This window comes from Onychostoma macrolepis, chromosome 15 (assembly GCF_012432095.1).
Source record: "Onychostoma macrolepis isolate SWU-2019 chromosome 15, ASM1243209v1, whole genome shotgun sequence".
In the NCBI taxonomy this organism is placed as follows: domain Eukaryota; kingdom Metazoa; phylum Chordata; class Actinopteri; order Cypriniformes; family Cyprinidae; genus Onychostoma; species Onychostoma macrolepis.
In genome coordinates this window covers 7,080,282-7,100,810 of record NC_081169.1, presented here as the reverse complement: position 1 = coordinate 7,100,810, position 20,529 = coordinate 7,080,282, and the positions used below count along the sequence as shown (strand labels likewise).

Here is a 20,529-nt window from a genome sequence, read left to right as displayed (position 1 = left end):
AACATTTCACAGGGATTTCTGAGGCTGTTAAAGAAGTGAAGGTAAACTACAGGCTACACTGAACTTTAAAGTGCCTGAACATCAAGAAAATGTTACTGATGTAATACTGCCAACCCCTACCAACAAGGTACACATTACAATCAGAAAACAGCGCTCATCTGAAATACAAATTAACAACAGGTTATTCTGACCTTGGTATTATCTTATTAAGTCTGAAAAAAAATATAAGGGTTTTAGTTATCCTCTAATGATGGGGGTGATGCAAATTGTGACTCGGGGATGTTTGGATTTTGCTGGGGAGAACTGACTGGCTGAGAGCAGATGCGGCTCTAGTGAGAGGGAGGAGGCTGAAGGGTGGTGACGTTTTGTGGAGGTGGGGTATCAGGAGGAAGGAGGGGAGTACGCTCGGCTGGAAAGAAAGGATGGTGGGAATGGTGAAAGGGACCAGCAGAGACATAATCCTGGTAAAAAGGGGGACAGGGGTGGCCATCATTTTGGTGAAGAATTGGCCATTTGTGATCCTGGGTAAAGGGAGCAGGGTGGGAATATTCTTGGCCAAACCTAGGAGAGTGAACATGATCTGAGTAAGAGCTTGACCCGGCGGCATGGCCTAGGAAAGGAGGTGGCTGGTATGCTTGTCTTCCTGCTAGAAACTGTGTAAATAGTGTCATCATTTTTAATTTGTGGGCATGCTGGGCTGCTTGCAATTTAAGCTGTAGCTCAGTATCATCTGACTGAGAGAGGGCTTCTTTGATGTTCTTGGCAAAAACATCCATAGTGGCTTCCATCTTATTTTTTCGCTTCCTGCGTGTGGAAGATGCACCTGTAGAAAGACATAAATAATGGTTTTTATTTTGTTTGCATTGTATTTATTGACTACTTTATGAATTATTGAACTGTGACTGTGCACTACTATCAATCTAGCTGTCTTTACTGTACTTGACTTTGTACTTGACTTTATTTGTAAAATGACTTATTTGTACTAATATATATATATATATATATATATATATATATATATATATATATATATATACACACACACACACACACACTAGTCAACATTTGAAGTGGATCAAAACATTTCATTCTTGTCTTAGGACTACTTTGATGAACTTTTTTGATCCACTTCAAACGTTGACTACTGTATATACGTGTATATATGCATGTATATACAGTATACAAAACATCAATATAAATGACTGCTAATCCTACCAGTTAAGTATGCTCCTGTTGGTTTGAGCCAGGTGTTGGTGCACATTGAACGAGGTGTTCTCACTGGATGAACTACTGGTCTCACTCGAGGCGGTCTGTGGCATGTCAGGGGGCTCATCTGTGTAGGAACAAATGTTGACTTGTTAAAAATAGTGAGTGTTATGAGTTAACTATACCACTATACCATAGTTTAACTATGTTTAGTGAAGCAAAGCCATGGTTAATTTGTGGTTACCCACAGTAAATATCTTTTTTTGTTGTTGTTGTATTTGTAGTAAAAGTATGGTTGTTTTTGTAAGGGCTGTAACGATGGTAGCTAGTAGCTGGTAACATAATATTCATAATTTTTAACTAATGTGGCGATTGCTGAGAAAACCTTATTAATGAGGCCTGAAACCGATCGGAGAATATCCGAATCCATGTGATTTTTTCCATATCCAATCTGTGCCACATGGGAGGAAAAAATTGGAATTGGGTCACTTGAACCATGCAGTGTAAATGCGGCCTTAATGACCTGTCGACCTTTCAAAATCCAATACTGTCTCCTGATCTCTGTAAAAACTCTCTCAGAGCCAGTATGTAGCAGACGTTCACCGTAATCTTTGATTAAAAGCAATGTAGCCGGATGATGAGAGTCAAGTACTGGTGCTAGATGACTGAGTCTGCTGCTGATACGAACAGGCTGACCTCCTCTTAGAGCAGTGAGTTCTTCTGGAAAACTTTGTGCTTGGCAGGCTCTCAGGAGGGCAAGTTCGGCTTTGCAGTAATTATTAATTACCGCGAAATACTGGTTAATATGAGTATGGTTAGACTCTGACGCCCCATGACATTGCACGCGACCAGGTCTTTCCATGAATCAAACTGACTTGCATCTGGAGTATTATTCTGCTGCAGCACAGCTGTTAAGCTGCAGAATGTCTGACCTTTTAGTTCATTGGACTTGGGTAACTGAGCCGAGTGTGGTCTCTTCGGCCACTTATCAGGAGCTTGCAAAAGGAAAGATGGCCCTTTACGCCATCTGCTGGGTTCAGTAAGCTCTAGAATCTTTTATCCTCTTGTCAAGTCATCAGCTGGGTTATTAAGTTATTACATGTGGCCAGCCACCGCCGCACACAACTCTAATCGTGGCACGGTCTGTTGACTTTCGATTTGGCCATGATGAATGAAATATTGTTGATGCCTTCATATGTTGAAGAGAGGTACGCTACCGCTCCATATGCCTTCTCGGAGGCGTCGCAGAAAACATGAAGGTGGTGCTCAACCACCTATCCATCACTTCAGGAACATAGCAACATGGGATTGAGACTGTACTGAGGTGTGATAATTCAGTTTACTGAGGAGCCTGTCTACGTGTGAACAGCAACTAAGTTCAATGCCTCTTGGACCTTCCAGGGACAACAGCATACTCACAAGAAGATGAACTCTTTAACGCGAATGACTGGAAACTATTAGCATCACCAACTTTCACATCTGGAGCATTGAGTATAGCTGCTATTTCACTCTGAGCTAATTGATGAGGCTATCCATAGTGCAACTGTAGAGCCTGCATCGCTGCGGTGTATGGCCGATCTTCATGTCAACACGACTGGCCAATCATTTGAGCCTCTGGGAGTTTGAGGTGTTCGAGCAGCACGTGATATTTGTATTTCTCTGACAGCTCAGGATGAGAATCTAATAGATTATCCAATGCTAGATTCAGATTGGCGAAATCCCTTTCACTGTCCACAGCAAAATCTGGTATAGAAGGCTTTGGTTCTCCATACAAGTTAATGGGAGGTGGAGGTGTCACATGGTAATCAACATACTGTGGCCAGGCTACTTGTCGTTCTGGGTACTGATGACTATGTGCCCCAAGCTGCCTAGGCCGTGCTGAGTATGAATCAGGATAACTGGGGTGACAGTCAGTACAAACTGGGGCTACAGAGTGTTGTGTTGTATGTACAGCAGTTGGGTGATTAGTGGCCCATTGTTGCTGGGTCAAATGAGAGGCATCATCAAGTCCAAAAGTACTTCTTAGAACAGGAGGTGATTTATCTTCATATTGCAGTTGTGGAAGTAATCGTACCCATGGCGCAGCATCAGGAGCTGTAGACAGTTGTGGAGATATAAGGCATGATGACGGCATTGAGCGGACTGAGCTCATATCATGTAGTGGAAGTGTTTGCGGAGCAGACTGACCTATTATAGTAGACTGGGCCACATTCGGCAAAACTGGAACCGGTGAGTTCGGAGTTAATTCAGTACTCTTCGGTTTAGAGCTCATTATTTCAGGCTGAGATTTTGGATAGTCAGCTGATGTCCTTGAGAAGTGTTCAGCAGTTTAGGTAATATTAAGAACAGGCTCAGGGGAAAGTGCTCCCTTCTGTGATGCTACATCTCCTTCTTGGATTGAGAGGTTGTCTGCTTCCTCCTCCAGTAGGAATGCATGAATGCGCTTTAACATTTCCTGTCAACGCTGCTGCCTTTTCTCATAAAGAGACAGTCTGCTTGCAAGATGTGCAATCTCAGCTGATTCCTCCTTCTCAGCTGCTGAGATGTTCTCCATCAATTCTCTCAACAACATTTTATCCTTTGACTGGTTCTGTTTTATGTAGTGGAGTAGACATACCGGTTGGAGATGATAGTCTGCTGTCTTCAGCTGGATTTATTGCAGAAGTCACCCGCCTTGTCTCTAGTGAGCATGATGGTAGGCTACTTGATCTTGGAAGGTTACTGTCCATAACATAGTCATCCAAATACTTAGGAAGTGTACGTTGTCGCACTGCACTCTCCACTGGATGATCTGAACTGATATAATAACTATATAAATGAATTAAACTGGTAACAGTGTCTGCTACAAATATGAACACAATTCAACAATATAACACTAAACTTACTTTGTCCGTCACTCATATAACGTCCCTATAATGCGAGCAATCGAGCAAAGTCTCCAAACAGAATGGCTGATGCATAACTAGAGCGCAATGCTCGTATCAGTTTACTCAATGTCCGTATCTGGGTAATTTTCGTAACTCTGTACCATACAGCGCCTATTACATGTGCATCTCTGTCACCCGGGCAAACGTGGAGAATTCTGAACAGATGTGTTGCACTGCGTGAGGCAAATGACGGTCACACCAGATACTGACTGGTTTTCGGACCCCAGTGGACCCCCCCAATACAGGAAAATTGCACATTTTAGAGTGGCCTTTTATTGTGGCCAGCCTAAGGCACAACTGTGCAATAATCATGCTGTCTAATAAGCATCTTGATATGCCACACCTGTGAGGTGGATGGAGTATCTCGGCAAAGGAGATGTGCTCACTAACACAGATTTAGACAGAATTGTGTACGATATTTGAGAGAAATAGGCCTTTTGTGTACATAGAAAAAGTCTTAGATCTTTGAGTTCAGCTCATGAAAAATGGGGGCAAAAACAAAAGTGTTGCGTTTATAATTTTGTTCAGTGTATATGTGTACGTGTGTGTGTGTGTGTGTGTGTGTGTATATATATGTGTGTGTATATATGTGTGTGTGTGTATATGTATATATATATATATATATATATATATATATTAGGGATGTCAACGTTAATGCGTTAACGCATGCGATTAATCTAAAAATTTTAACGCGTTAATATTCCCAACTTCTTCCCGTCATCGCAGCGCAGAAGGTCATCTATCATTGTGTGGTGAGGGTACAGTGAACCAGTGTTGCCAGGGTAGCAGCACAAGTGGGCTATTTTGAAAATACAGTCGCAGGAAAAATTACAGAGCCGTGGGTTGCGGTTTTTTGGGCTACTTTTATAATGCACCGCCGCCTTTTGTTAAGGCTTTTACACAGCAGAAATAAACATGACAACAGCCACTATAGATTATATAGGATAATAAACACATGATTACGATAGGATATTTGTATGAGTTGAATGTGTACATCTGAAATGCTAATTTGTGCAGCAATATAAAAGGCTATAAATACAATATTTTAACAGCAGTAAACGACCAAATTCCACATGTGATCGCAAAAGGAAGTTAATAGAAACACTCGATGGTGGTTTGAAGTGAGTTCTGAGTAAAAGTGTACTATTAATCTCATAAATTGTCTTATGAAGCATGATGCTAATATTAGCTGTAATGCACCTGCAGAACAGGTCCAATTCTTCTTCATAATGCATTTTATCATAATACTTCACGTAAGGTCGCAAGAAAATGTTTTGTTGTATTTATTTAGAAATACTTTTGATAACAGTCGGGTAAATGTATACTGGGATTGAAGCGATGTGGCTTGGTAAACATTTTATTGCCAGTATAAAGGCTGATAAGGGCTGAATAAAAACAAAAGAATAATGATAAAAGAATAATAAGGATTATGTCTCATACCTGGCGGAGGTGTGAAAGGTTCTTTTTCCTTAAATTAGTTTGTCATGCATTTCTTTATTTCAACACATTTACAGCTAAATCCTAATATTTAAAATTTGTGATTAATCATGATTAATCACAGTCCATGACTGTGATTAACGCGATTACAATTTTTAATCGATTGACAGCACTAATATATATATATATATATATATATATGGAAGGTTTTTCCAGACTATTTTCAAAAGCAATTACAAATTGTATTTTCAATTGCGTTTTCCACATGTGGGCGCATAAATTGGGACATAATCCAAATGCAATTGCAAATCTTGCATTACCGTTTGCATTTTCGCTTTTGCGAACGCACAATACAATGCCTACCACATTTCAAATGAAAAAGCAAAGTCCATTTGCAACTGTATTTCCCATGTCTTAGGAGTTATGTATGGAATGATTTTCCGGACTATTTTCAAAAGCAATTGCAAATTGTATGTTCAATTGCGTTTTCCACATGTGGGCGCATAAACTGTGACATAATCCAAATGCAATTGCAAATCTTGAATTACCCTTTGCATTTTCGCTTTCGCGAACGCACAGTGACTGTCACATTTCAAATGAAAACGCAAAGTCCATTTGCAATTGTATTTCCCATGTCTTACAAGTTATTGTAACTGTAGGTATTGTAAACTGTAGGTATTACAAGGTCATATTTAAATAGCAATATTAATTACCACATTTGCGTTTTCACTTTTTCTGCGTCGTGCATGTAACCTGCCAAAACTCCGATTAAATTGCAATTCAGTTTGCATTTGAATTTCCGATGTCTACACGGAAAGCTGTCAATCAATGTGAGGGGGCGGGACTATACTGGGGGCGTGTTTGTATTGGGAGATGACGTCACTCACAGACGACCATGCTGAACGCTTTGATTAATGGATGTAATCAGTAAAGACTCAGCTAAAGGCAGCTGTCAATCAGTTCGTGCCTGTGTGAACGAACAGACAACCTTCTTGGCACAATACATAATTCTGTCTTTTTTACCCCAAATGCAGTGATTATACCCTGCTAACAGCGGGAGCAACAACGGAATGCACAATAGGTCAATATTCACTATAAACGAAACGCTTTTCACCTGTCTCAACATCTCTCACTGCTTCTCTCACGCAAATGAGTAAACAGACAGTGCAATTCTACACTTATGGTTACCTACAAATGTAGAAAATACAAAAGATTAGGCTACAACATCACTGAACTAAATTATACCCATATGCAAATCACATTTTTTATATATTTATTAACAATAAAGATTAAAAATAAGAAAGATGCACATTACAAATGCGTCTTTGTAAATGTGACCCTGGACCACAAAACCAGTCTTAAGTCGCTGGGGTATATTTATAGCAATAGCCAAAAATACATTGTATATATATTATTTCGTATTTTAACAGTTTTAATCCGTTATGGAGCACGCGTTCCATGGGCCGTACGTGGCACCAAAGTGTCTCAAGAACTCTCATTGTGTACAGCTACCTGACACTGCGATTGGTGCACATGGTTTTTAATATTATTTCACTTTGGCTGTGGCATGTTCTGTGACAGCTGCGCCTAGATCGCTGGTGTGAAGTCTCATCTAGGGCAGGCAGAGCAGGAGTAGCAGCATTTTCTGTTTTGTTACGTGCATCAATTGGAGTGTAAACAGAGATCTTGAGGCAGGTGCTCTATTATAAGATAGGAATAAGATATAGGTGGCAAATAGGTAAATACGTGCAGATTTGCACTGTCTGTTTGTTTATGTGCCTCCATCGGAGTGCAAACAGTAAAAGATCTTGAGGCAGGTGACACGCTCTCTATTACTACGGAAGTTCTAAGCGGCCATGCATTTTTTCCCCTTCTTGTTTTCTTGTGATCTCGACATGACAAAAGTTGTTTTCTAGTTATCACGACTTATTTTTCTCACAAACTCAACATAAAAAAACTTGTTCTCTAAGTTACACAACTGCGCCAGCAGGTGGCAGTATAGAACTACTGACGGGGAGTTGATACTGTATCAACTAAATCTTACTGTACGTGTTTGGGAAAGAGGACTTTCGTGATCGCTATAATTTATGCTGTTCATTACTGACATTTAATTAAACTTATAAATATTAAATTCTTGAATAAATATGATCATTTTGCTTGAAATTGTATATGTTTTTGTTACGTTATTACTGCTGCACGACTCATCACAGTTTCTCATTTGTGACCCTGCACCACAAAACCAGTCATAAGGGTAAATTTTTTGAAATTGAGATTTATACATCATCTGAAAGCTGAATAAATAAGCTTTCTATTGATGTATTTCTATTAATGTATTGTTAGGATAGGACAATATTTGGCCGAGATGCAAAGTTTTGATGTATTTACAGTAGGAAATTTACAAAATCTCTACTTAATGTCCTAATGATTTTTGGCATAAAATAAAAATCAATAATTTTGACCCATACGATGTATTTTTGGCTATTGCTATAAATATACCCCAGCGACTTAGGACTGGTTTTGTGGTCCAGGGTCACATTTACAACGACATATTTGTAATGTGCATTTTTCTTATTTTTAATCTTTATTGTTAATATATATATATATATATATATATATATGTATGTGCAGAGCTGGGTAGATTACTTACAAATTGTAATCCGTTACTGATTCCAGATTACATGACAAAAATTGTAGACAGTAATGTAATCCGTTACATTACACATTTTAGGTAATATAATCAGATTACTTTTAGATTACCTTCGATTTAACTCATTTATCACATTGATTTAAATAGCATTATCTTATACCATAATGATGTAAAAAAAAAAAAAAAAAGCAAAGTGTAAGAAAACTAATGCATTAAACATTATATTATATCAAGGTTTCCCAAACTAGGGTTCGTAAAGGAACTGCAGGGGGGTTGTGAGCTCAATGAAAAGCTGACAATTAATTAAATCATAAAAAAATTAAAATTAAAATAAATCATTTTAAAACAAACTCCCTTTCGAGGAAAGTCTCTTCACTCAGCGGCCATATTTGCAATGCCTCCGGGCAGCTCATACAAGACTAATCTTAATGAATGGGGGAATCCTGAAATCTCAAAAACTGCTCGCTGAACTCACAATTCATCATAATCAATAATGAAATGCCTTTAACTGAAAATTGAGAAAGCTGAGTGTTTAATCTTATCATTATACATTACTGACACTCTATCCTCCAATCTGATACTTGTTAAGTGCTTTGACACAAAGCACTTTTTTTTTTTTATTGTTAAAAGCGCTATATAAATAAAGATGACTTGACTTGACAGTTAAATTACATATGTCAAATCAGCAACAAAAATCTAAAATTAATTGCCCCATGAATATTGTTTCTTATGCACAAATAGCATTTAAAAAGCTTATTTTACAGGCTTGACCAGCCAATGTACATGCGGAGTCATAATGTGCTTTTGACTGCGCATATGCATTGACTGGTCCAGTCAGGGCTGTGTTCAGCCCGACAAAACATTGCAAAACATTTTTTTTAAACGGAAACGTTGGTCCGTTGAACACCCTGTTTTGATGACGCAAGAGCTGCAACTATGGCAGCTGAGAAGGCCATTCTTTGTGTTCTTTTTGAAGAATTTCAGAGCCTGATGAAATCGGTATACATACATGTTTAATACTGCAATATATGCTCGATGTTACAGTCACTGCCCTTACCATCCATTCTTATGTAAAGCACTTAATTACCATTGTGTATGAAATTTGGTATATAAATAAACTTGCCTTGTAATGAAGCTAAAAATATAAACAACTACATCATCATGCTGATATGCTATATTGTTACTATAAAACTCTTACGACAAACATGTCTTCTAATATTTTAAATTATTGCGTATACTGAGCTGCAGCGGACACATTTGTGAATGATTTTACTTGGACCTATTGTGCGAGCTGTCTCTTTAATACCGCGTGGTTTATATACATGTTGCTGCTGATGAGAAAACATATCTCAAACCCCGTTGCACACCATTTGCAGGAAACATGTCGTTCAACCAAGAAACTATAGCAAAATGTTGCGTACCGGTTTGAGCTTGAACGTGCCCCAGGTTTCTATGGGAAATTTGGCTCTTTCATTTAGAAGGTGGAACTATTCCTCCATATTGCGCATTACAGTTTCTCCCATTCATAAATATAGGAGTGAACCGTCTTTGTATTTCTATAGCCTTTGTTTTAAATAAAACACTTATTAAAAAAGATTTTATTTTATTTTTTACCTGCATGCCATGTGATCATTAATCAACATCAAAGAAACCGTGAACATGCAAATGTGAAACTTAATTATTGAAATATTTATTTTAAAATCTCAGGGGTACTTCAAAGCAAATATATTTGGTAAATAAGGTTTAGATGAAAAAAAGTTTTGTAATGCCTGCCTTTGTCACGGATCGGCCAGACTCACTCACCACCCAATTACAGCGTACACCGTCACCTGAATTCTGATTACATGCACTTGTTCTGAATCTGCACTCTCATCAGCACTCCTTTAAAAGCACACACCTTACTTCACTCAATGTCTGGTCTTGTTTGCACGAAGTGGACTCTTCATGCTAGTCCAGCGAAAGAGTGATAGCCTTACCTTCCTCGTGTACTTACCTCCTGTGATCCACGCCGATGTCTGTCTCCTCCATTGTCTCCCAGTGTTTGGCTCCATTGTTTCTTCTGGTGAGGTTTGTTTAGTCATCTGTTCAGCCAGCAGTTACTCCACCAACTCCTGTAAGATCAAGAATTCATATTACAAACCCTTATTATCCAGCGACCTCATTCATTGAACTGTTTACTCACCTGCCGTTTCCCATCCAGCCTCTATTGCCATTAATAAACTTCATTATTGTTTCTAATCCTCTGTGTGAGTCTCCTTCCATAACAGCATTACATGTAACTGAGAAATAACGTTAATATGTGCATTTTAATTAGTTATAATTAATAATACATGGTTAAAAAACCTACAGAGTAATAATTCAAATAAAAATGAACGTGTTCATCAGTAGTTGATGCAATGAAACCCTTCTTAAACCTGAAATGATTTCTATAAATACAGTGGTCAAATGCAGACACCACCTGACTGATCTTTGTGTGAATGTCCACAAAACAGGACTATATATACTGTACATATATAATATGTATATAATCGGTAGGCTATTTTAGAAAGGAAAATTTAAAAGATGAAAAAGAGAAATTAGGGAGAATCAATGAATTATGAATAATTTATTGCTATTATGTGAATATGTAATCCATAAAGTAACTGTAGCCTGATTACGAGTATTTTAAAATGTAACTTACTCTAATTACAAGTACTTCATTTTTGGAATCTGACCACACAGCCATATCACCCTGTAGCCCAAGACCGTTACCCACGGAAGCTAAGCAGGGCAGAGCCTGGTCAGTACCTGGATGGGAGACCTCCTGGGAAAACTAGGTTGCTGCTGGAAGAGGTGTTAGTGAGGCCAGCAGAGGGTGCTCACCCTGCGGTCTGCGTGGGTCCTAATGCCCCAATATAGTGACGGGGACACTATACTTTCAAAAAGCACCGTCTTTCGGATGAGACGTTAAACCGAGGTCCTGACTCTCTGTGGTCATTAAAAATCCCATGACACTCATTGTAAAGAGTAGGGGTGTAACCCTGGTCTCCTGGCCAAATTCCTTCCACTTGCCCTTGTCAATCATGGCCTCCCAATAATCCCCATCCACTTGATTGGCTCTATCACTCTCCCTCCTCTCCACCTGTATCTGGTGTGTGGTGAGCGGACTGGCGCCGTTGTCCTGTGGATGCTGCACACTGGTAGTGGTTAAGGAGAGACCCCCCACATGATTGTAAAGCGCTTTGGGTGTATAGCAATACACAATAAAGCACTATATAAAAGCCTCATTCACTCATTATGTAATCCAGGTTACATGTAATCAGTTACTACCCAGCTCTGTGTGTGTGTGTGTATATATATATATATATATATATATATATATATAAATACAGGTGCATCTCAATAAATTAGAATGTCGTGGAAAAGTTAATTTATTTCAGTAATTCAACTCAAATTGTGAAACTCGCGTATTAAATAAATTCAATGCACACAGTAGTTTAAGTCTTTGGTTCTTTTAATTGTGATGATTTTGGCTCACATTTAACAAAAACTCACCAATTCACTATCTCAACAAATTAGAATACTTCATAAGACCAATAAAAAAAAACATTTTTAGTGAATTGTTGGCCTTCTGGAAAGTATGTTAATTTACTGTATATGTACTCAATACTTGGTAGGGGCTCCTTTTGCTTTAATTACTGCCTCAATTCGGCATGGCATGGAGGTGATCAGTTTGTGGCACTGCTGAGGTGGTATGGAAGCCCAGGTTTCTTTGACAGTGGCCTTCAGCTCATCTGCATTTTTTGGTCTCTTGTTTCTCATCTTCCTCAGGTCTGGTGAGTTTGCTGACCAGTCAAGCACACCAACACCATGGTCATTTAACCAACTTTTGGTGCTTTTGGCAGTGTGGGCAGGTGCCAAATCCTGCTGGAAAATGAAATCAGCATCTTTAAAAAGCTGGTCAGCAGAAGGAAGCATGAAGTGCTCTAAAAGTTCTTGGTAAACGGGTGCAGTGACTTTGGTTTTCAAAAAACACAATGGACCAACACCAGCAGATGACATTGCACCCCAAATCATCACAGACTATGGAAACTTAACACTGGACTTCAAGCAACTTGGGCTATGAGCTTCTCCACCCTTCCTCCAGACTCTACGACCTTGGTTTCCAAATGAAATACAAAACTTGCTCTCATCTGAAAAGAGGACTTTGGACCACTGGGCAACAGTCCAGTTCTTCTTCTCCTTAGCCCAGGTAAGACGCCTCTGACGTTGTCTGTGGTTCAGGAGTGGCTTAACAAGAGGAATACGACAACTGTAGCCAAATTCCTTGACACGTCTGTGTGTGGTGGCTCTTGATGCCTTGACCCCAGCCTCAGTCCATTCCTTGTGAAGTTCACCCAAATTCTTGAATCGGTTTTGCTTGACAATCCTCATAAGGCTGCGGTTCTCTCAGTTGGTTGTGCATCTTTTTCTTCCACACTTTTTCCTTCCACTCAACTTTCTGTTAACATGCTTGGATACAGCACTCTGTGAACAGCCAGCTTCTCTGGCAATTAATTTTGTGGCTTACCCTCCTTGTGAAGGGTGTCAATGATTGTCTTCTGGACAACTGTCAGATCAGCAGTCTTCCCCATGATTGTGTAGCCTAGTGAACCAAACTAAGAGACCATTTTGAAGGCTCAGGAAACCTTTGCAGGTGTTTTGAGTTGATTAGCTGATTGGCATGTCACCATATTCTAATTTTTTTAGATAGTGAATTGGTGGGTTTTTGTTAAATGTGAGCCAAAATCATCACAATTAAAATAACCATACACTTCAGTCTGTGTGCACTGAATTTATTTAATACATGAGTTTCACAATTTGATTTGAATTACTGAAATAAATGAATTTTTCCACGACATTCTAATTTATTGAGATGCACCTGTATATATATATATATATATATATATATATACACACATACACACACATATATTGTCACGGACATGCCAGGCTCTGTCACCTATCATCGTTCACAATCACCGGAACCTGACTGTCATTCATCAATCACCCACATAGCACAGTTCACACAGCCACATCGTCTGGTCTCCCAAATGGAAAAGGACTCAAACCTATGCGGTATTACTCACCTGTTGACCCTCGACTCCTTGATCTCCTGCGTTCCCCTCATGTGTTCCTGTGTGTTGTGTGCGCTCCGTCTACTTACCTGCATCCAGCTCCGTTACACCAGCTCCTGGAAACACCACGATCCTCACCGTCTCCATCCAACCTGGTAATCAAGAATATAACTATCAGTATCCTCCTCAATTCCGTTAAAGACTCTAAGTCTGCAATACTCACCAGTTCTTTGGTCATCTCCATCCTGAATAATAAACCTGTGTGTTTGATTCTAACTCACCTGTGTATCGAGTATGACTTCCCGTTATTTATATATTTATATATATATATATATATATATATATATATATATATATATATATATATATTTTATGTTTCTTTCACAGAACAACAAACTGGACGCTAAACAGTCAGGTTTCAGGAGTGGCCATTCAACTGAGACTGCGCTTCTCTCGGTCACTGAAGCCCTGCGAATTGCAAAAGCCCATTCCAAATCATCAGTCCTCATTCTGCTGGATCTATCTGCCGCGTTTGACACTGTCAATCATCAGATACTCCTCTCCACCCTCTCATCACTGGGCATCGCTGGAATTCCACTTCGCTGGTTTGAATCCTATCTCACTGGTAGGTCTTTCAGGGTGGCCTGGGGAGGGGAGGTATCCAAAGCACATACACTGGTCACTAGGGTTCCTCAGGGATCGGTTCTTGGACCCCCCCCCCCCCCTTCTCCACATACACTACATCACTGGGTCCCATCATACAGGCACATGGATTCTCCTACCACTGCTATGCTGATGACACACAGCTCTATCTCTCTTTTCAACCAGATGATCCAACGGTAGCTGCAAGGATCTCAGGTTGCCTGGCGGACATCTCGGCATGGATGAAAGAACATCACCTTCAGCTCAACCTGGCAAAGACTGAGCTTCTTGTCTTTCCCGCCGCTCCAACTCTACAGCATGACATCACGATCCAGTTAGGTTCATCAACAATTACCCCATCAACTTCGGTCAGAAATCTTGGTGTAATCTTTGATGACCAGCTGACCTTCAAAGACCACATTGCAAAGACTGCTCGATCTTACAGGTTTGCACTACACAACATCAGAAAGATCAGGCCCTTTCTGACGGGGCATGCTGCACAACTTCTTGTCCAGGCCCTGTACTTATTTAAACAATGCCTGAGACTTGGTGTTACAAGCACTTTGTTTGTCGGATTGCCTCTTCAAGATGAATCGCTTTATGTATTCCCCAATTGTAAGTCGCTTTGGATAAAAGCGTCTGCAAAATGACTAAATGTAAATGTATATTAGTGCTGTCAATCGTTTAATTAAAGTTAGTTAAAGAAATTAACTAATTAATCGCACATTTTTCAGAAATTAATCGCGATTAATCCCACCTAACAATAAAAAAAGAGACAGAATTAGCAGTTATGAGTGGGGTGGCCAACCCTAGGCCCCGCCCCTGCGTTAACTAATTTTAACATGTGAAACTGAAAAAATTAATCGCCAGCTTTAACACGCTAATTTTGAAAGCAGGGTCATTCTACAGAAACATCCACTTTTCTGTCCCTAAACTTTACAGAAATATTACAATTGAAATACACATTAGGGTTACAATTAGTTTAGATTTTAAAATGAAACAATATGTTATTTGAACAATTACACCTTCCTGAGCCAATGTAGCATTTAAAAAAAATTTTTTTTATTAATTATAAAGAGTTCCAAGTACCACAAAACTGCTTGTCCCTACAGCCATGTACAGAGGGAAAGTGCTTTATTTTGAGGTCAAAAACAGGATTTTCTACCATTTAAAATACAAAAGTCTATTCATAACTATCAAATATATGATGTAAATGGCATAAAAAAAGAAAATGCCAAATAAATATTATAAAATATAAAATGAAAATAATGGTCCCCTGGAGTTGTGTCACTGGTGTTACCGCTTAACAAAAGTATTTTATTTTGGAATAAAAAAAAAAAAATCACACTGGTGACATCACTCGACTTCCTCCTTCCTGTTTTCTAAAGATCTATGAAAAAAGGCCCATGTTTAGTCCACTGTTTCTTTTCAGTTATCAGAAATATTCTCATTTATCTCATGATTTCATATGAAGCTTTTAGTTGACGTATTTTGGAATAAAAAATAAAAAAAATCACACTGGTGACATCACTCGACTTCCTCCTTCCTGTTTTCTAAAGATCTATGAAAAAAGGCCCATGTTTAGGCCACTGTTTCTTTTCAGTTATCAGAAATTTTCTCATTTATCTCATGATTTCATATGAAGCTTTTAGTTGACGTCACTGGTGTCACCTATTTATTGTCAGGGAAATGTAAAAAAAAAAAATATATATATATATATATATATATAATACAAATGGTTTAAACTAATTAATTTAGTGAGTATACCCAGGGGTGGACTTAACCAATAGGCGATGTAAGCGGCCGCTTAGGGCCCCGGGGGAATCAGGGGGCTCCGTCTGATATCCGCGAAACATATTTGGCAAATGCGCCAGTATGTATTTATTATGGCGAGTGTCAAATGTTCACTCACCACTGAAAACGGCGAGTTTTTGTCAGGTGTGGAGTTCTGCAAGCTTGTGAATCCTCTCATTATAACAATTTGTAGATAAGATGTAAATAAGAGATTCATTGTGCTGAGAGCTTATTAACGGAACGTCATGAGATTGCGATGAACTGAAGTGAGTGACAGCTTTTAGTGATTGTAGACGGAGATCTCTTTGCACACGTTCTACGCTGTTATGACCGTCTCAGAACAGTTATATTCGCCTCAGTAAAGAAATTGTGTTTCAAGTCATAATTTTATTTGTCTTGATGTTTCAAAATGACTCTCTTGTGTGCTTTTCCTAGGCGCGCCAGCGCAAAGAATAAATGCACTATAATGAACTATAAACTAAGAACTCGTATAAATGCACGAATGCAATGACTGGAGATTTCCGCTTAACAGATTACATTTTCGATTTGTTTCTCAGCAAACCCTGTCATATGCCTTAAGAACACTTGGAATATTGAACGAGTTGCATGGTATATTTTTTATATCTTTTTGGAAAAAGATTGAAGAAGTTTCCAATTCAAAGTGCAAGCATTTATTTGTATTTTTTTAATATAATATCCGAAAAAAAAGGTAGCTTAATATGGCTTTAGAACAGCATCAGGTTGACTAATTATTTAGGCCACTTAAGTTGTGAAGGGGTAATAGTTACAATAAATAAAAGCTATAGTTATAACGAGAGAGAGCTAGCGAGCAAAATAAGGGTTACGCGTAAAAGAGCATTATAGTTATTTTGTTGGGGCCCCGTACCTGAAATTTGCTTAGGGCCCCCAAATCACTAACCCTGAGTATACCATGATTGACAACCTGTGGTTTGATACCTTGCAGCAGACATTTTGTAAAATGCATTTTTCATGAAAATTGTCACTGGTGTTACCTTTCTTATGGATAACACCAGTGAAGATCAGTTTATCAGGTCTTATGCATGTCACTGGTGATGCAATGTGTCACTGCTGTTACTGTACTGTTTTTGTCTGTCACATTAAATAAAACACAATCTACTTATTTCTTGCATTTTCATTATTTTTCTGTAACTCTGACTACATGTGCTGAAGAAAACAAAAACTAAACATAAATACTATTTCATAAAAACTTTTTATTATTGCTAAAGAAGGTAACACCAGTGACAAAAAACTATACATGTGGTCTTGAAATAATTGCACAAAAAAGCTAAAAAAAAAAAAAAAAAAATTAAGCTGTCATTTATATGTGTTCATTAAGTCAAAAGGTAATCTAATAATGTGGTCTAAGTTTAAATGTTAAAAAGAAATACATTTTAAGACATCTTGCCATACCAAAAGTGGACGTTTCTGTAGAATGACCCAGCACTAATATATATATATATATATATATATATATATATATATATATATACACACACACAATATATATATATATATATATATATATATGTGTGTGTGTGTGTGTGTGTATATGTGTGGGTATGTATATATATATATATATATATGTGTGTGTGTGTGTGTGTGTGTGTGTGTGTGTGTATATATATATATACACACACACACACACACATACATAAATACATACAGCGGGTAAAATAAGTATTGAACACATCACCATTTTTCTTAGTAAATATATTTCTAAAGGTGCTGTTAACATGAAATTTTCCCCAGATGTCGGTAACAATCCAAGTAATCCATACATACAAAGCAAAACGAATAAGTTCAGAAATAAAGTTCTTTGTAAAAAAGTGGAATGACACAGGGGGGAAATTTAGCTGAAACCAGCTGAAAATCTATCACTAGAAAGCTGCACAAAATGATCAGTGTATGACATCACAGTACCGCGAGAGCCATAAGAGAGCAGACGGATCCTGATGCTTTCGAATCACTCTCGTGGTACTTTGATGTCATACACTGATCATTCTGCGCAGCGCTGCTTCAAATCGAACACACCTATTAGTTGGTTCAGTCCCAACTGATGGCCTATAAAAAGGTGTCTCATGACCAACGTGTCACAAGAAACATTTCATGATGGGTAAAAGCAAAGAGCTTTCTCAAGGCCTTTGCAACGTTATTGTTGCAAAACATACTGATGGCATTGATTAGAGAAGGATTTCTATACTTCTGAATGTTCCAGTGAGCACTGCTGGGGCCATAATCCGGAAGTGGAAAGAACATAATTTCACCATAAACCCGCCACGACCAGGTGCTTCTTGCAAGATTTCTGACAAAGGAGTAAAAAGAATTATCAGAAGAGTTGTCCAAGAGCCAAGGATCACTTGTGGAGAGCTTCAGAAAGACCTGGAATTAGCATGTATAATTGTTTCAAAGAAAACAATAAGTAATGCACTCAACCGCCGTGGCTTGTATGCACGCTCACCGCGCAAGGCTATATTGCTAAAGAAAAAGCACGTTGAAGCTCATTTAAAGTTTGCTGCACAAGTCAAGTCAAGCTTATAAAACACTGGCAGAATATAGTCTGGTCAGATGAGACAAAAAATTAAGCTGAATGCCATAATACACACCATGTTTGGAGGTCAAATGACACTGCACATCACCCCAAAATATTATGGTGTGGCACTGGCAAAATTCATATAGTTGAAGGAAGGATGAATGGAAAAATGTACCGAGACATTCTTGATAAAAATCTGCTTCCATCTACCAGGATGATGAAGATGAAATGAGGGTGAACGTTTCAGCGAGACAATGATCCCAAACACACAGCCAAGGAAACTCAAAATTGGTTTCTGAGAAAGAAAGTAAAGCTGCAAGAATGGCCAGCCAATCACCTGACTTGATTCCAATAGAAAATTAATGGAAAGGAACTAAAGATCAGAGTTCATAGAAGAGGCCCATGGAACCTTCAGGTTTTGAAGACTGTTTGTGTGGAAGAATGGGCCAAAATCACACTTGAGCGATGCATACGACTAATTTCTTGAAGCTGTCAACAAAGGATTTTGTACGAAGTATTAAATCAATTTCAGTCAGTGTATTCAATACTTTTTCCCTCGGTCATTCCATTTTATTACACAGAACTTAATTTCTGAACTTATTTGTATTGTTTTCTTTGTATGTATGGATGACTTGGGTTGTTACCGACATCTGGTGAAAATTTCATGTCAACAGCACATTTAGAAATATATTTAATGAGAAAAATGGTAATGTGTTCAATACTTATTGGTGCTCAGGTGCTGTCCATTTCTTCTGATCATCCTTGAGATGGTTCTACACCTTCATTTGAGTCCAGCTGTGTTTGATTATACTGATTGGACTTGATTAGGAAAGCCACACACCTGTCTATATAAGACCTTACAGCTCACAGTGCATGTCAGAGCAAATGAGAATCATGAGGTCAAAGGAACTGCCTGAAGAGCTCAGAGACAGAATTGTGGCAAGGCACAGATCTGGACAAGGTTACAAAAAAATTTCTGCTGCACTTAAGGTTCCTAAGAGCACAGTGGCCTCCTTAATCCTTAAATGGAAGATGTTTGGGACGACCAGAACCCTTCCTAGAGCTGGCCGTCCGGCCAAACTGAGCTATCGGGGGAGGTAAAGAAGAACCCAAAGATCACTGTGGCTGAGCTCCAGAGATGCAGTCGGGAGATGGGAGAAAGTTGTAGAAAGTCAATCATCACTGCAGCCCTCCACCAGTCAGGGCTTTATGGCAGAGTGGCCCGACGGAAGCCTCTCCTCAGTGCAAGACACATGAAAGCCTGCATGGAGTTTGTTAAAAAACACCTGATGGACTCCAAGATGGTGAGAAATAAGATTCTCTGGTCTGATGAGACCAAGATAGAACTTTTTGGCCTTAATTCTAAGCAGTATGTGTGGAGAAAACCAGGCACTGCTCATCACCTGTCCAATACAGTGAAGCATGGTGGTGGCAGCATCATGCTGTGGGGGTGTTTTTCAGCTGCAAGGACAGGACGACTGGTTGCAATCGAGGGAAAGATGAATGCGGCCAAGTACAGGGATATCCTGGACGAAAACCTTCTCCAGAGTGCTCAGGACCTCAGACTGGGCCGAAGGTTTACCTTCCAACAAGACAATGACCCTAAGCACACAGCTAAAATAACGGAGTGGCTTCACAACAACTCCGTGACTGTTCTTGAATGGCCCAGCCAGAGCCCTGACTTAAACCCAATTGAGCATCTCTGGAGAGACCTAAAAATGGCTGTCCACCAACGTTTACCATCCAACCTGACAGAACTGGAGAGGATCTGCAAGGAGGAATGGCAGAGGATCCCCAAATCCAGGTGTGAAAAACTTGTTGCATCTTTCCCAAAAGACTTATGGCTGTATTAGATCAAAAGGGTGCTTCTACTAAATACTGAGCAAAGGGTCTGAATACTTAGGACCATGTGATATTTCAGTTTTTCTTTTTTACAGTTTTTCTCAATTGTTTACACACATTTTCTGAAAGCATGCCTCATTCTCAGAACTCTACACACAAATCCAAAAAAGAAACACACAATGGGCAAAACCCCTCAATTCTCTTGCAAAATGAAACTTTACATTCAAAACAATGTTATTTCTTCTCAAAATGGGATTTTGTTTTCAAATGACACACACAAACCATCATATGTATAGACATTTACAAGAACCAGCTGAACACTGATGTGCTCAATGTAAAACACTATGATGAATGTAAAACACTTCTTCTCCATTCATCATAATGACT

General features: G+C 38.9%; 1 protein-coding gene across 1 annotated transcript; it reads right to left on the bottom strand.

Moving 5' to 3' along the window:
- Positions 1-128: 128 nt before the first annotated feature.
- LOC131520599 (uncharacterized) lies at positions 129-10,269 on the bottom strand. Its single transcript, XM_058744956.1, has 3 exons — positions 10,211-10,269; positions 1,216-1,333; positions 129-823 (listed from the first exon to the last, which is right to left on the bottom strand). The coding sequence occupies exons 2-3, from the start codon at positions 1,331-1,333 to the stop codon at positions 330-332; spliced, it is 612 nt and encodes a 203-aa protein (XP_058600939.1). The 5' UTR covers positions 10,211-10,269; the 3' UTR covers positions 129-329.
- Between the last annotated feature and the right edge of the window lie 10,260 nt (positions 10,270-20,529).

What these genes read in the sequence shown, in the direction of transcription:
- LOC131520599 (XM_058744956.1), bottom strand. Translation starts at nt 1,333, where the DNA reads ATGAGCCCCCTGACATGCCACAGACCGCCTCGAGTGAGACCAGTAGTT. An exon ending in AACAGGAGCATACTTAACTG is followed by an intron (nt 824 to 1,215) that starts GTAGGATTAGCA and finishes GTCTTTCTACAG; the next exon opens with GTGCATCTTCCACACGCAGG.